Source organism: Tachysurus vachellii, chromosome 20 (assembly GCF_030014155.1).
Source record: "Tachysurus vachellii isolate PV-2020 chromosome 20, HZAU_Pvac_v1, whole genome shotgun sequence".
Taxonomy (NCBI): Eukaryota; Metazoa; Chordata; class Actinopteri; order Siluriformes; family Bagridae; genus Tachysurus; species Tachysurus vachellii.
This window is the reverse complement of record NC_083479.1, coordinates 15,076,167-15,091,125: the sequence shown is the minus strand read 5'-3', so window position 1 is coordinate 15,091,125 and position 14,959 is coordinate 15,076,167. Positions and strand designations below refer to the sequence as shown.

Below are 14,959 nucleotides of genomic sequence, written 5' to 3'. Positions count from 1 at the left end.
ATGTTACCTGTTCATTCCAAGCATTGATCCAAGCCATTATTTGTTACACCCCTTATCATTAACGGTAACTTACTTCAGTGTCGTTCGTTCGCTTATTGTGAAAGGAAATCGTGCTCTTGCGACGATATGACTCTGATTCTTTTGAAGCAGTGTTTAAGTGACTGTGGAAGTAACTTTGTTGATTTTCTTATCTTTTTTTAAACAACAGAGCCATCAGACCAGCGTTGTTATTAAAACTCTTTCTGCCAAATTATGAGTGACAAACATTTTCCCAAGAGAAGCCAATAAAAATTAAATCTAAGTAAAAAAGAAAGTCCCAGGTTTTCAACTACAGACTATTTATTTGACAGACAAATCAAAAAAATATATTTGGCATTTTAAAAGAAACTTTAAAAGGAAAAACAACACACGAGAATGAAACATGTCGTCAAATGTCTGTGTACTTTCATGCAGTGGTCGTGAATTTTTTTTTTATTTTCATTATTATTTTTTTTTTAAAGATGCCATTAGAAATAAAAACTGTTTTTCACAATTCATTGTGTATCTTTATATTACATCAAAAAATAAGAATACCAAAAACATTCCTGGAGAAACAGCAGGCAATGTTGATCAAATGCTTTATACAGATAAAAATAATACAAAAAAAGATGATCTTTGTCAAAAAAAAAATTGATAGGAAAAAAAAAGAATAAAATCATTTTTTGTACAAATACCATATAACATCGATAGTTGAGTAACATCATATATAGATTTGATTTGACTTTGTTATGTAGAACATGACGAGGAAGGCAGAAATCCTGATGTGGAATCAGAAATAACAGAAGGATAAGCTACAGCACTGTGTTTTACAAAATGTACAAAACATTTGCTTCTAACTTGGTCCAACATAATACTATTTTCTTTGATTTCTTTTTTCATTCTCTTTTTTTTCTTACAGTATGCGACAGTACAAAAACATCTTGTGCCTAGAAGTGTTGAGGTGAAGTGAAGGTGACTCGGTGCCGGCCCCTTAGTCAAGTCACTTCAGTCATGGATGCTGAATGGTTCTGAAATACAAGAAAAAAAAGAATAAAAAAGACTTAGACATTCAAAGTCAAGGACAAAGTCTCATTTGGTGTGGAACATTTCACTAAATTTCTCTTATATGCTCCCTCGATCCCTGACAACACATCAGTCAGAAGAGAAAGAATACACATTGAGAAGAGAAAGCGACGTGTCGTCGTCTTCGACCTCGTTTCTTCTCGAATCATCCGTTTCATCCATCTTGCTTGTCCTGATAAGCAGCACTGACAGCATGGTGGATATCCCTTGCAGTACTTAACATACACGTCCAATTCCATTTCACTGGGCATTTCCCGTAACAATGGTCCCAAAGCTGCGCTTGCACGATGAGCTTGTGTCCTTCAGCGTTTGTCAAACTTGAGAAGAAATCTCTCTTTTTTCCCTCTCAGCTGTCTGCTTGGGTTCCATCTACTGCGTTTGGTGGCAACATCAATTTACAGATTATTCTTTCTGGTTGTAGATCATAAAAATGGCAGCATCAGTGTTTTAAACTGCTGGAGTTTAGCAAATTTAGAAGATTTACTCAGAGCCAGCTGTACAGCTTTACATCAACATGATTAATATCATTTAATGTGAATTTAACAGCAGTTTTGTATGGATGGATGGATGGACAGACGGACGGACGGATGGATACTTGTTGACTCGTACAAGCCACATAGAACTGAAAACAAACTGTAGATATGGTGACGTTTTCTATGAGATGATGTTAATTTATTATTTATAGGACTCTCCAGTCTAATTGTGTCTATCAGTCTATCAGCTGAAATTGTACATTTCTGACTTGTTTTCTGAGTTTTTTTCCCACTAAAGGACTGATTTTACAGCTGCTACAGTATAGTGTACATGATAACAGAAACTAATTGGTAATGAGATTAGGTACGTTTATATATTTACAGTCTTATTTACTTATATTAAACCATGATCCATCAAATTTGTAGTTAACATGCTGAGTGCCATCCATTAAGCACATCATTTTTCTGTATCAGTCCTTCTCTCACCAGCCTCTCTGTTGTTATTTCCTCTTAAAAGAGAGTCCCCTAGGATTTTACTTTTTTTTTCGTTGTTTGTGTGCTTTTTAAAAACTTGCAGCAAAGTTTTATTTTTGTGCAGAAAGTTTTGTTTTTGCAGAAAGCCTCTTCAATTGGTGAAACTACAAGCACAGGATTCTCCTTTTAACCTCCTCCCAGCAAAGACACATTTGTAGTAACTTTCCGTGTAAGTTTTCCTCATGTAATACACAGACGAGTCACAGAGGGCTTTGGGTGAATGTGCGTTATGATGCCCAGAATGTCCAGAAACTGCGCGGTGTTTAATGTGTTCACTGTCGAAAAGCTTCTCTGAATATCGCAAAATTTGTTTGATTTTATTTTCATTTCTGTGATCACAAAAATCATGAAATCATGGAGGGACTGAAATGTGTCAGGTTACTGAGAAGGTGAGGGTTCTGACTGCTAAAACACCACATCATCACTAATCATACACAATATTTTAAATCGATTATTTTGAGCTTAGCTTCTACAGTATGCTACCTCCATAGCTGCTGTGACCAATCAGAATCAAGCACTTTAAACTCTTCAGAAGGGAGACGCACTTATTGGCCGCCACACATCACACCACGTTGTCACTAATTATTTTCCTACCACTGATTATGTTCCAGAGGGTCTTATTTCTTGCGGATTTATTGCAAAATCCATATTATATATTGCCATCACTCCACCCAGCTACAGTATAGTTTTACACAGGAGCAGAAGCTGATTATGCAGCACTACTTTTTTCTTTATTTTTTGTTTGCATTACCTATTTAAAAAATATGCCTCCTGGTGGGGGGGGCACGGTGGCTTAGTGGTTAGCACGTTCGCCTCACACCTCCAGGGTCGGGGTTCGATTCCCGCCTCCGCCTTGTGTGTGTGGAGTTTGCATGTTCTCCCCGTGCCTCGGGGGTTTCCTCCGGGTACTCCGGTTTCCTCCCCCGGTCCAAAGACATGCATGGTAGGTTGATTGGCATCTCTGGAAAATTGTCTGTAGTGTGTGATTGTGTGAGTGTGTGTGTGTGTGTGTGTGTGTGTGTGTGTGTGCCCTGCGATGGGTTGGCACTCCGTCCAGGGTGTATCCTGCCTTGATGCCCGATGACGCCTGAGCACAGGCTCCCCGTGACCCGAGGTAGTTCGGATAAGCGGTAGAAAATGAATGAATGAATGAATGAATGCCTCCTGGTGGTCCAGCAGCAGGATCCCACACTCTCATTGCCCTGGCCCAAGTTCGATTCCCAGACAGGGAGCTAACCAAGCCACTGAAGTGATAACTCTCAGTGTCTGTCCCAAGCCCAGATAAAATGGGGTTGTGTCTGCGGACCACATTATCTGCGGCCGCGACCCCCGAACAGTGAGAAGCCAAAAGGTCAACTACAACAACCTATTCATAAAATATACCCACAGTGATATTGTTTTAAGAGTAAACATGCAATCCACAAAATCTTTTAAAATCCCATAAAAGTGTACAGACAAATGAAAGCTGGTTGAGTAAAAAATACCATTGAAATAAAAGTCTTTCCAACGAAATGTGGCATTATGACTAGTATAACTTCTTAAGTGTGCATGCAGCAATCTATTATCTGTTATTAACAGCAGCTCTGTCAGCTCAGGAAACAATACAATCACTAACACGTAACCCTTCCTGAAAGAATAAACTCAACTAGATTATAACAAACAGCACTGTTACATACTGTTTAAAGGGTAGAATGTACGTTATGTCAAATAAAACACATTTTACACAGATTTCCTTTCACTCTAACATGAATTTAGGTGGATGAATCTTGTACAGGAATTTATTGCATAGAAATCCCTGATAATGTGACATAGGAGACATAATCTCTTAAGGAGCATGCGCTTAAAGCCTCGGTCATGCTCGCTGCTTCAAACCGAGCCACCGTGGCCGTCAATCATGCACAGGAGATGAATGTGGAGGAATCAAAACAAGGCTCAACCATGCATAAATAGATAAGACAAATATTTGCACTCTCACAAACATCAATTACACTTCTATTTTTATGACAACGGTGTTGATGGAGGTAAAATGTTACTCTACCTGTGCGCTGAGGGTCTCTAGCGGGCTCTCCACACGCGGGAATGTCATGAGCGGTAGGCCGCGGTATTCCTCCGTCTTCCGCTTGGTAGCAGTCGAGTGAGCACCTTTAAAGTTATTCACCACACACAGTCCCTGCAAAGCAAAACGTTAATCAGGTTTTGTCTTGATGCTTTATTCTTATTTAGCTACTTGAGATATTTGGTTTTATTATTTATTTCTTTTTATTTCTTTTATTTATTTTTTTTCATTACCAACAATTTTGTCCTCTTTTGAACTTTGGTTTATGTGGCTAGGACAGCTTACTTTAGTCCTTTACTCTGTGTTGTTTTAAGTAGCTTTATGTCGCTCCTGGAGAAACATCTCATTTAACTACCTACTGCCTCAGCTATGTGTGGTTGAAATGACAATAAAAGCTTCTTGACTTGTCTTGACTTGACTCGTATTTCTCCTATTATGTTATGTAGATTGCAATATTTTATTGTATGTACAGCTGTTCTATTGCTCTGCTAATTCATCCTTCACACTTTGCTCTTACTTCAGTGAATCAGTGAATATTAGCCGCCAGGTTGTGCGTATACAGGCATGAAACCTCTAACACTATTACTGTATATCGGCCGGTGTTTCTGTCAGGACTCAGCCCGGACTCAGCCCGGACTATAGCCACGTGCTTTTGTCTGTTTTGTGTCACGTGTCTTGTCTCTTCCTCCCTGCCTCTGCACACCTGTTCCTCATGTGTCTAATTGTGATTAGTATTTAGTTGAGCCTCTGTTGTCTGTCGTTGTCCTGTCGCTGTCTTGTCTTTAGTCTGTGTTCCTGTTTTGTGTTTTTTATTTATTAAAACCAGTTCATTTTTAAGCTATCCTGATTTGGGTCTATTTTATCCTGCATCCCTGACAGTTTCATTTTCCAGCTCGTGTATACACTGCATATTGAAATGTACAAGGTCTGTCCAGAAAAAGTCCAGTCCTTGTTATTATAATGAAAATGGTTTGCACAACATCGATGTAACCAAGGAGTTACAAGGAAAGTGACATGGTGTGTAAACTATGATGAATTTTAATTTCAATGGCAAAGGAGTATTAAGCAGACACATAAAAAAGACGTCAACCATTAATCGCAAGTGTCTGTATTATACACAGCCGTTCTATCGACATCAGACTGACCAAAAACAGAGCGATGGAGGCTCCCAGGATGAAGCCGGCGACAACATCCGAGCAGTGATTCCGATATTCGGACACCCTCTTCAGACCTGTGAGAAACGCAGCACACAGCGTGGCCAAGCACAGCACGGGCTTTGCCAGACGACTGCTCTTCGTCCGGATCGTGCTCGTGATGTACATCTGAAAAACACGTTCACATACACACACAATCACGTACACCGTGGAGGATCGTCTCTGCTATGTCAATGTATACAGCTTGAAGAGATTATATTCAATCAAGAGTATTTCCAGAAGGAAATGCATTTTAATCCAATCCAAGAGTCCTTTTTTATTAGAATTGTACATTAATATTATTGTACTGCGATGGATTTGCAGGCAGGGAACAAAAGAAGGCCTACAGAGCGAGTTAAAATATTGAGATTAAAAAAAAAATAAATAAATCAAACATTTGCATCTATCTTTCTATATATATAAAAATATGCAGGATATATTTTCTAATATCAAATATAAAATATGGCAAAATCATTACCACTGAGTTACCACTCATACAGCAGATAGAAATAGTCTCTCTCTCAGCAGCTTGAAGTCTTGAAGTTAATAAGACAAAAAATAAAGCTTGTTATGTTACTGAGAAAATGTAGAAATTTGACTAAAATGTATAACTCCTAACTCCCAAGCTCGAGCAGGTAAAAAAAATGCCTCAAAACTCAAAATTCCTACTCTAAATCTCGGGCTGGACACAAACACAAACACACACACAAACACACACACACACACACACACACACACACACACAAACACACACACACAAACACACACAAACACACACACACAAACACACACACAAACACACACACACAAACACACACACACAAACACACACAAACACATACACAAACACACAAACAAACACACACAAACACACACACACACAAACACACACAAACACACACACAAACTCACACACACAAACACACACACGCACACACACAAGCACACACACAAACACACAAAGGACACACACGGAGATATCCATAAATTCACAGAGGTTAAAAATAACCTAATTCTGAGCCTTCCCACTGCTTGACTTCCCACTTCCGAGGTTCCAATGCAGCAAACATCCTGTTAATAAAATAAACATCTCGCTCCGAATAAAATAAACCAAACCAAAATGTTAGATGCTGAAACTGGGTTATTGTGATAAGCTGTTATAGAAATGATAACTTATTGGTATCAGTGTATTGACATAAATCCTTGCAGCTGGGACTACTAACAGAGCTGCTCTGAATCATTAACGCATTAGAAAGTCAAAATTTAAGAATTCATTAGCATTGTGTTATAAATAAAGACTGATTAATGAGTGGGGGCACGGTGGCTTAGTGGTTAGCACGTTCACCTCACACCTCCAGGGTTGGGGGTTCGATTCCCGCCTCCGCATTGTGTGTGTGGAGTTTGCATGTTCTCCCCGTGCCTTGGGGGTTTCCTCCGGGTACTCCGGTTTCCTCCCCCGGTCCAAAGACATGCATGGTAGGTTGATTGGCATCTCTGGAAAAATTGTCCGTAGTGTGTGAGTGTGTGAGTGACTGAGAGTGTGTGTGTGTGCCCTGTGATGGATTGGCACTCCGTCCAGGGTGTATCCTGCCTTGATGCCTGATGACGCCTGAGATAGGCACAGGCTCCCCGTGACCCGAGGTAGGTCGGATAAGCGGCAGAAAATGAGTGAGAGAGAGTGAGTAAAATGCTTGTTACTGTCATTTTTGTCATTGTCATTTAAATGGATAAGCGGTAGAGAATGAGTGAGTGAGTGATTAATGAGCCACAGGCTTGAAGTAGGAAACGTGAGACTCACTTACAGTGACATAGACAGCCGAGTAAACACTGAGTGAGGCGTCTTTGGATGGGAAGGATCTCCTGGCTCGCTCCACCACCCCCCGGTTCCCAGTGCAGATGTTGCCATTGGAGATGAACTGGTGGTTGAGGCGGCACTCTGTGCCTGTGTAATTAGGCTGGCAGACGTTGAGGAAGTAGGGCGCCAGGCTGCCCGTCACCACCTGCCCGGCGTTTACAAAGATGTCCGTCGCAAACAAGCCAAACGCAAACACACCTGCAGGGGGGAAAATGCCAGCACATTCATTTAGTCTCGCTGCTCCTAATCAGGACTCGACCAACACAGCCAAACAGATTAGAGACTCTTGGAAGCACATGTGCAGATCTACTGTTGGCAGGATGTTTTTTTCCTCCATGGATTTTCAGTTTGGTATTGTTAACACATCCAACTGAGCAAATTTATACCAGTAACCAATGTAAGCAGGACCGGCAGGAATCATGCACTGAAAAGAGTCATAAAAAAAAAAAAGAGCTCTCTCTCTCTCTCTCTCCCTTTTTTGACCTTGTGATGCAAGACATTATCTGCCTTCACTCTAGTATGAAACTGTAGACTGATGATAGATGTGATCTAACTGGTGAAGTTTCTCGCTCTCTGAAGGCTACCAGTGAGCTAGAAGATAGACGATTGATGACTACGACCTCTGGAGAAAGAGAGAGAAACTTACAGGGAGAGAATGAAACGCTCATCTGTTCCTTGTGTCTATGCGCATAGAATGAAAAGAATTGAATACAATGGTCCACATCATTACAATACCAGGCCTCAGTGGACATCATTATCAGTCTCTCTTGAATTACGCATCAGGGTCAAGTAATGCTACTGTATAGGACTAAGCGCTCTCTGCCAGACCCATGATGGATTTTTAGAGGTGATACCACATCAAAAACTCCCTACCAATATTCTTCAAGTAAGAGAAAAACAGATGTGTCATTACAGGATTATACTGAAGGTCATTTTGTTCTTATTAATATTCATATTTGGGAAATTGGACGCTCACGATCAGTGAGATGTTTCCTTAATGGTGCCAGTGTTCACTTTTCCTCACGTAACATCCAGTCTGTCAGAACCACACAGGATTAAAACCCAGAGCGACGGGTAAGGTCGTGTCTTCCTGTCTCTTCTGCCCTCAAGCTGACCAGTGCTTTTCTGCCTCAGGCCGATTTTTTAAAAGGAGTTTCGAAACAAACAACACCACAAGAGAAGAGGCTCACCGATAAACCTGATGATCCTGCGAATGAGCGGATTCAGGTAGCAGCATTCTCCGGTGACGATCATCTTCTCCTGAGCAACGAGAGCCTCTCTTGTGGATTTCATCATGTACATGGAGATCTCACCGATGAAGATCTGCAAACCGGTAAAAACAAAGATCATGAATATTTTTAAAATGTTGTTCTGTGCATTTTCTGTATTGCTTTTCCTACACAGTGAACCTGGAGCCTGGACTGGGTGCCAGTATTATAATGAGTGCATTAATTAGAACTACCATCAAAGCTACTGTTCTAGAAAATTCATCAACACAGTCAGTCACTTTTTTTATACAACACCTGATTGAATTTCCTTCTGCCACCTAAGCGTTAAACCTGCATAATTTGTCCTTTCATGGATTAGAGTAATTTATCAAAGGTAAGACTTTGTGGCTTTGACTGCACATGGATACGACAAAAGCCACAAAAAAAGCTCAAGTAAACGATTACTTTTTTATTGCCAGGTCTCTCAGGTCTGTCTAATCCTAAATTGAACATTTGTAACTTTTCAAAATTAAGTTGCATATTTTAGATATGTATTGAAAAAACAACGCCTTAGACTTTCATCACAAGTGAGTAAAAATATAAGCAGATTTCACAGAAACATTTATTGTACATTGCCTGGAGGAAAAAATCCCTTTAACATGATCTCCTAATCTCATTTTCTTTAGCTTACACATTAAAATACATTTATATTTATTTACATTCCATTCTTTAGATTGACTTACATGATACATGATGTAGTGTGCAACAAATTTGGTAGTTGATCTGCTTATTGTGAACTGCTATAGCTAACTACTGGTCCTCCCTTTTTTTTTTTTTTTTTTAGCAAAACTTAAATCGCAAACGTCAAATATAAAGTCAAAATGTGTGTTTAAATGAACCTGCTTAGATGAGCTACCTACACAGGTTTAGCCACCTAAACATAATCACCCTAAATGAGGTGCCAACCAATCACAGGGCACAATCCCATATATAATATAATAACCCCAAAGCCCTGGGACAACATGCAAACTTTGCACATGGGGCAGAGTCAGGAACCGAATCCCTAACCCTGTTTTTTTCAGTATCTGTCTTATTCTTTAAAAACATCTAGCTCTGTTTTTTAGAATCCGTTGATAGTTTAGCCCTCGTTGTTACACTGTTGGCACTACATATACAATATAAACCCTGCCATTTCCTCGTATACTGACTGCTTTAAACCAACCCAAATATTTCATCTGATACATTTCTCTTTAAACTACTGATTGCGTAGATAGGAAGAAGAAAACAGCTTAAAGGTGCCCTTCCACACAAAACCGTTTTTACTTGGATTTTTTGATATGTGTTCGGTCCATATGTGTTTGTGTTGTGTCGTGAATTTGAAAACGACCTGTTACCTCCCCGGTCAGTTCTAGCCACTTAAAAGAAATAAGGGTAGAAATCAGGTCAGTTGGAAAAGCTGGTCACTCTGACGTCAGAGTGACTGAGCTCATTACTATTCATGAGCTCTCCCACTTGAGACCGCGCCCCCAGAATTCGTGTAGCTCAGTGAGTTTCCTATACAGCAAGGATGGCTGAACGTCAACGGGCTTGTGAAGAAGCCGTTCTGCCGCAAATCAAGGTGATTGTAAACAAATTTCCTCTAGCCTAGGCTACTTATTGCGCTAGGTGAATGAATAGTCATGCTCTCATATCCTAGCGGTTAGCCAATCGGAGCCAAGCAGCATAGCTCATTTGAATATTCATGAGAACTGGCGCAAATCCAGCTGAGTCTTCCTGCAGGCTTTCTATACCACACTAAAATGGCTTGAAACAAGGTAACCAAGGCATTATTTCCACAAAAAAATGTTACAGAGTCCATGGTAAACTTCAGACATTACCACAAAAGTAATGAAATACGTGTGGCAGGGCACCTTTAAGTGCATTTTTATACCCAAGAAGAATGAAATGGCAAAAAAAGAAAAAAAAATATCTAGTGGAAAAAACACCTGCGAGTTATGCGGCCAGTTTGGGTTTAATGCATTTTTTCCTCCTGAGGGCAGCACAGTACACTGCTAATGAAAGCTCATTTCAAAAGCTCTAGGCTTAGCATAGGAAAATAAAAAGCCTCCGTTATCTCACAGCCTAGACGACGGGGCATTTATTACACCTCTTTAGTTGGGATTTGGTGCTGTTTGGGGAATGATAACGTATAAAATAACGTGGTGACATTTTTCATTTCTTCAAAGAGTGACAAGACAAGATGTGGGTATTAGTTATATAAGAAATACAACAGCAATTTGTCAAGAATAACAATTATTTGATTTATTAAAGAATGACATTTAAGTTTTTGTTGTAACAGCTTTAAAGAAATGTCTCCTTTATAATACACTTTTTTTCCTCTAACAAGCACAAATAAAAACTAGAAAATCCTCTAAAGTCCTAAAGACCGTTACGAGGCACCGACACTGGAGACACCTTCTTCCATAAATCTCCTTATAGAAAGCTTTACCATGGCAACGATTATAGATTTCTTTACAAATCATTTAAGTTTAATTTTAAAGCTTAAGTGCTTGTCCTTGTGAATTAGTTGTCAGTTTTGAGAATTCTACAGCAATGTCTTATAAACAGATACCGCAGCCTTATGCTGCGTTCACATATACGGCGAGTCGCGGTGACAAATCGTTTGGAGATCGTTCATTTTCAGCGAGAGCCGCCGACTTCCTTTTACATGAGTGACAGCGACTGATGACGGGTAGACAGTTTGTGTGCAGATACTTAACAAAGTTGAGAAAAAGTTTAAAAAAAGAAAAATAGATGAAAACATTTGAGAAAAGATAGATGTTAGAGATGTATAGTCACTTCATTTTGTACTTAAAAAAATTATTCTGTTTCTAAACTTCTGTAAATCTGCTTTAAGACAATGTGAAGTGTTAAAAGCACTATACAAATAAATTGTATTGAATTGAATTTAACTTTATTCAAATATGGAGTTAAGGCTCTGGGTTGTTGATCAGAAGGTAATGGATGATTCAAGCCCCAGCACTGCCAAGCTGCCACTGTTGAGCCCTTGAGAAAAGTCCTTAACCCTTTCCGCTTCAGGGGGCTTTATCATGACTCGCTCACTCACTCCATGACTTGTGCTCTGACCCCTAATTGTATAAAAAAATGGGATATCCGAAAAAAAAGCATTTCGTAGTGCTATGACGTGTATGTGACAAATAAATAAAGGCTTCTTCTTCGCCTCATATATGATATGATGCATAAATGCACTGAATGTAAATTCATACACCAAATCTCCCACTGTTAACTGTTATTACTATGGCAACCAGTAGTAGTAACGCCCACTGGCGATTTCATAGTACAGCAACACAAAAACGTAGTGTTATTTACAGCTATAGTCTATAAATACATACAAATATGATTTTTTTTTTAAATCCATGTTATATGGCTCCACCTAAAGCAAGAAGTCAGAACTGTGCTTAATGTAATGTGATCTTTTAATAGCTTCTGATACACTGTGGAAAAAACACATCCTACAACGTGTTCAATGTCGTTGTCACTGTCCGATGACTAGCCAAGAGATTTAATTTCACGTTATTGAGGTTCAGATTGATGTACAAAGAAATGAAAAGTTTAACTCGCCCTTCAATTCAACTTCACCAGACAGAGCTGAATTCATCGTGCTCACGTCTGCAAATACTGTTCATCGAGCTCCCTCTTGTGATGAAATCCTGTAGCGCATATAGGAAACCTTACAAATGTTTCCGACTCACTTTTCCTTTTAAATTCATGATACTAATGTGTAATTCAACTCGTAGTCTAAACAGAAGGATTTTACTCACGATAGTGGTGGGAGCTGCAGCCACCACGCAGTAGAGGATGAGTGGAGGGATGAAGCTGTTCTCTTCCACTCCAGGGTAGGGCTTCATCAGCTCAGCGTCGTTGCAGAAGAAGCCCTGGATGTGGATGCTGAATATATCGGTGCACTCAAAGTAGTAGGCCAGCAGCACCGTGCCTGCCATGATGACCAGCTGCAGAGAAAAGACAGCGCCAGACATATCCATTACCTTCATACCATCATATTAAATCAGCTGGATTTCACTTAGTCTCATTAGCAGTAATCTGTCAGATTTTATTAAAGCATCTGCTTTGTTTTTTCATTGTCACGATTGCTGCAGAACATTTTTTGCTTGTTTTATCCTGCTTCCTTTCCTCTTTCTCAGCTTTTCAAACATAATCTGAAGCGTTACATAAAACCTCCGTCTGTATGCTAGTAAATAAGGTCACTGTATAAAAAGGCACATAAAGAATAAAAAATAAAACTAGAACGTACATTTCCTGAAGAAAATGTGAATGGTGCTTGCTAACGTGGAGGTTAGTCGAGACGAGCATGTGACGTCATCTGAATACTCTATTGTATTGTGCTGAGTGTCTTGACATGTCACATGTACACGTTGTGCTAATTTTTTATTTTCACGTATCACGTGACGTCATCAAAATACACGTGAGGAAGTTCCCCTCATTGTTCTGAGTGTTTTGATATGTCACATGTCCATGTTGTAAAAAGTTTTTTGATTTTGCATATATTTGGGGCGGGGCTGCGGCACAACCGGAAGGCCAGTCGGTACACCAATTTAAAAGTTTGTTGAACCTGTCCAAGTTTGGTGTAGATAGTTCGAAAGCTTGCCGAGTTATAAACCTCCAAAGTTTATAATGGGAGTCTATGGGAAAAAAGGCCACTTTGAGACCTGGTACCGGAAGTACCGGTACTCGGATCGCGAAATGAGGCGGTCGATTTGACATGTCATTCATGGGTCTAGGACAAAAGCTGCGGGACAGGTTACGCGCCGAAGTTTTGTCCGGCACAATAGTAATTTTGCAAGCACCATTAATAAGGTCATATTCATCCGGAGGTGCTGCATTCGGGCAGGCGCATGCATTTATATGGGCAAAAATACAAATGTACAAATAAAAAAAAGGTTTCCTGTCTACTAGAACAAAAAAAATAAAGTATAGTAAATAACTAAACTGCATTTTTTCAATTAGAAAAGTGACTTTCAGACAGACTTTCCCATTTTTACTCTCTTGGATTATTTCTGGTGCAGCATCTGGCTTCCTCTGTGTCCAGAACATCAGTTGTGTGACTAGAGAAATTAACACCGGAGTTGTAATGCTTTCCTAAAGGCAGCTGGTGTCTGATGCTTTGTTGAAGCGCATCTGCATCACGGTCGTACTTATTTACATCGCATTCTTCCAATTAGTGTTTCAATGACGTCCTTAAAAAGCAAATCTACCAAAAAATAGCATCTGAGCAAGTTTTTAGAGCAAATTAAATTTAGATATCTAAATTTAATTTAGATATGCGTGGTCCGCATATAAGATTTGGCACAGGTTTTAGGCAGGATGCCCTTCAAGTTTAAAATTATAATAGAAATAGTTAGAACTAGGTTGATTAATATTATATTTGTTTTAGTGTAATCTTTCAAAAGAAAAGACTAGCTACATTTGAGAATATTCAAGGTTGTACTTACTAAACTCATTCATGACAAAGTCTTGTAGTAACCCGGGACGCAGATTTCATGCTTTATTATTAGATTTATATACAATTAGGAGGTTCAAGGCTCACAAAACGTCTTATTGAATTTTACATAACCAAGGATGTTCATTTGCTTTGTACAGTAGCCGTGTTCAAACTCAACATGCTTCACCTCAACGCTGTACCTTTGGGCATGCTTTGTAAAAAAAATATATATATATCCAAATCATTGCAAAGCTGTAACTCAATTCTCCTTCTTCGAATATGTCCCCTCATAATTAAACATCTTTGTAAAAGCCCAGTTTATAAAATTCATAGGTTTTCTTTGCACCCTTGCTCAATACCGATATTTATTTATTTTTATAAATTTCCTGCATCAGTAAAAGCTGACCACTGGAACACAAGTCCAAAGAGCACATCCAACATTCAAGAGATAACTCACAGAGCCCAGTTAAAGGACTGAATCCTTCTTTCAGTTAGGGATTGGTTTGTACCTCATCATCACTTTTCCTTATATAATCCTGGTTCAGAAACCTCTGACTGTAATGCTGTATCTCTACCATCAGATTTATCTTACTTTTCCAATTCCTACAGTTTCAACAATGATGCCTCCACCACCAAGTCACGTAGTTTTTCTCACAAGTTTGTTTGCCTCAAACAGCCCCAAAACAGACTTTGAAGCTACTGAAGAAAAACTATTTCAGGCATCTGACCCCGGTGTGATCACCCTGATTCAACGTATTTGGATCAGTTCATACCTGTAGATAAATGTACAGCAATCATTGCTGGACTAAGGCCAAGAAGATAGTAAAAAACGCCAGCAATCAGGATAATGGACTTGTTCCCTGAAGGCCTACTCAGAGAGAATGAGTAAGAATATCTTTCCACAGGCCATACGAGCACAGGATCAGTAGAAATTATATATTAAATAATATGTTTCCTGGTTCATATGTATTTTTTGTTCCTTTTTTTTTTTGTCTATAATTGTGTGAAAATCTGGACCTGAATTCCAAAATATAACTTA

At 39.3% G+C, this 14,959-nt stretch overlaps 1 protein-coding gene across 1 annotated transcript in view; it reads right to left on the bottom strand.

Annotated features, from left to right (window-relative positions):
• Positions 1–411: 411 nt before the first annotated feature.
• plppr1 (phospholipid phosphatase related 1) overlaps positions 412–14,959 on the bottom strand; it is a 41,041-nt gene continuing 26,493 nt past the window's right edge. Inside the window, exons 3-8 of the mRNA XM_060896683.1 lie at positions 12,242–12,430; positions 8,403–8,535; positions 7,160–7,410; positions 5,310–5,486; positions 4,147–4,278; positions 412–1,046 (exon numbers count right to left, since the gene is read on the bottom strand). Of these exons, the coding sequence (XP_060752666.1) occupies positions 1,014–1,046; positions 4,147–4,278; positions 5,310–5,486; positions 7,160–7,410; positions 8,403–8,535; positions 12,242–12,430 (915 nt within the window). The 3' untranslated portion in view covers positions 412–1,013. The remainder of the gene's footprint in view (positions 1,047–4,146; positions 4,279–5,309; positions 5,487–7,159; positions 7,411–8,402; positions 8,536–12,241; positions 12,431–14,959) is intronic.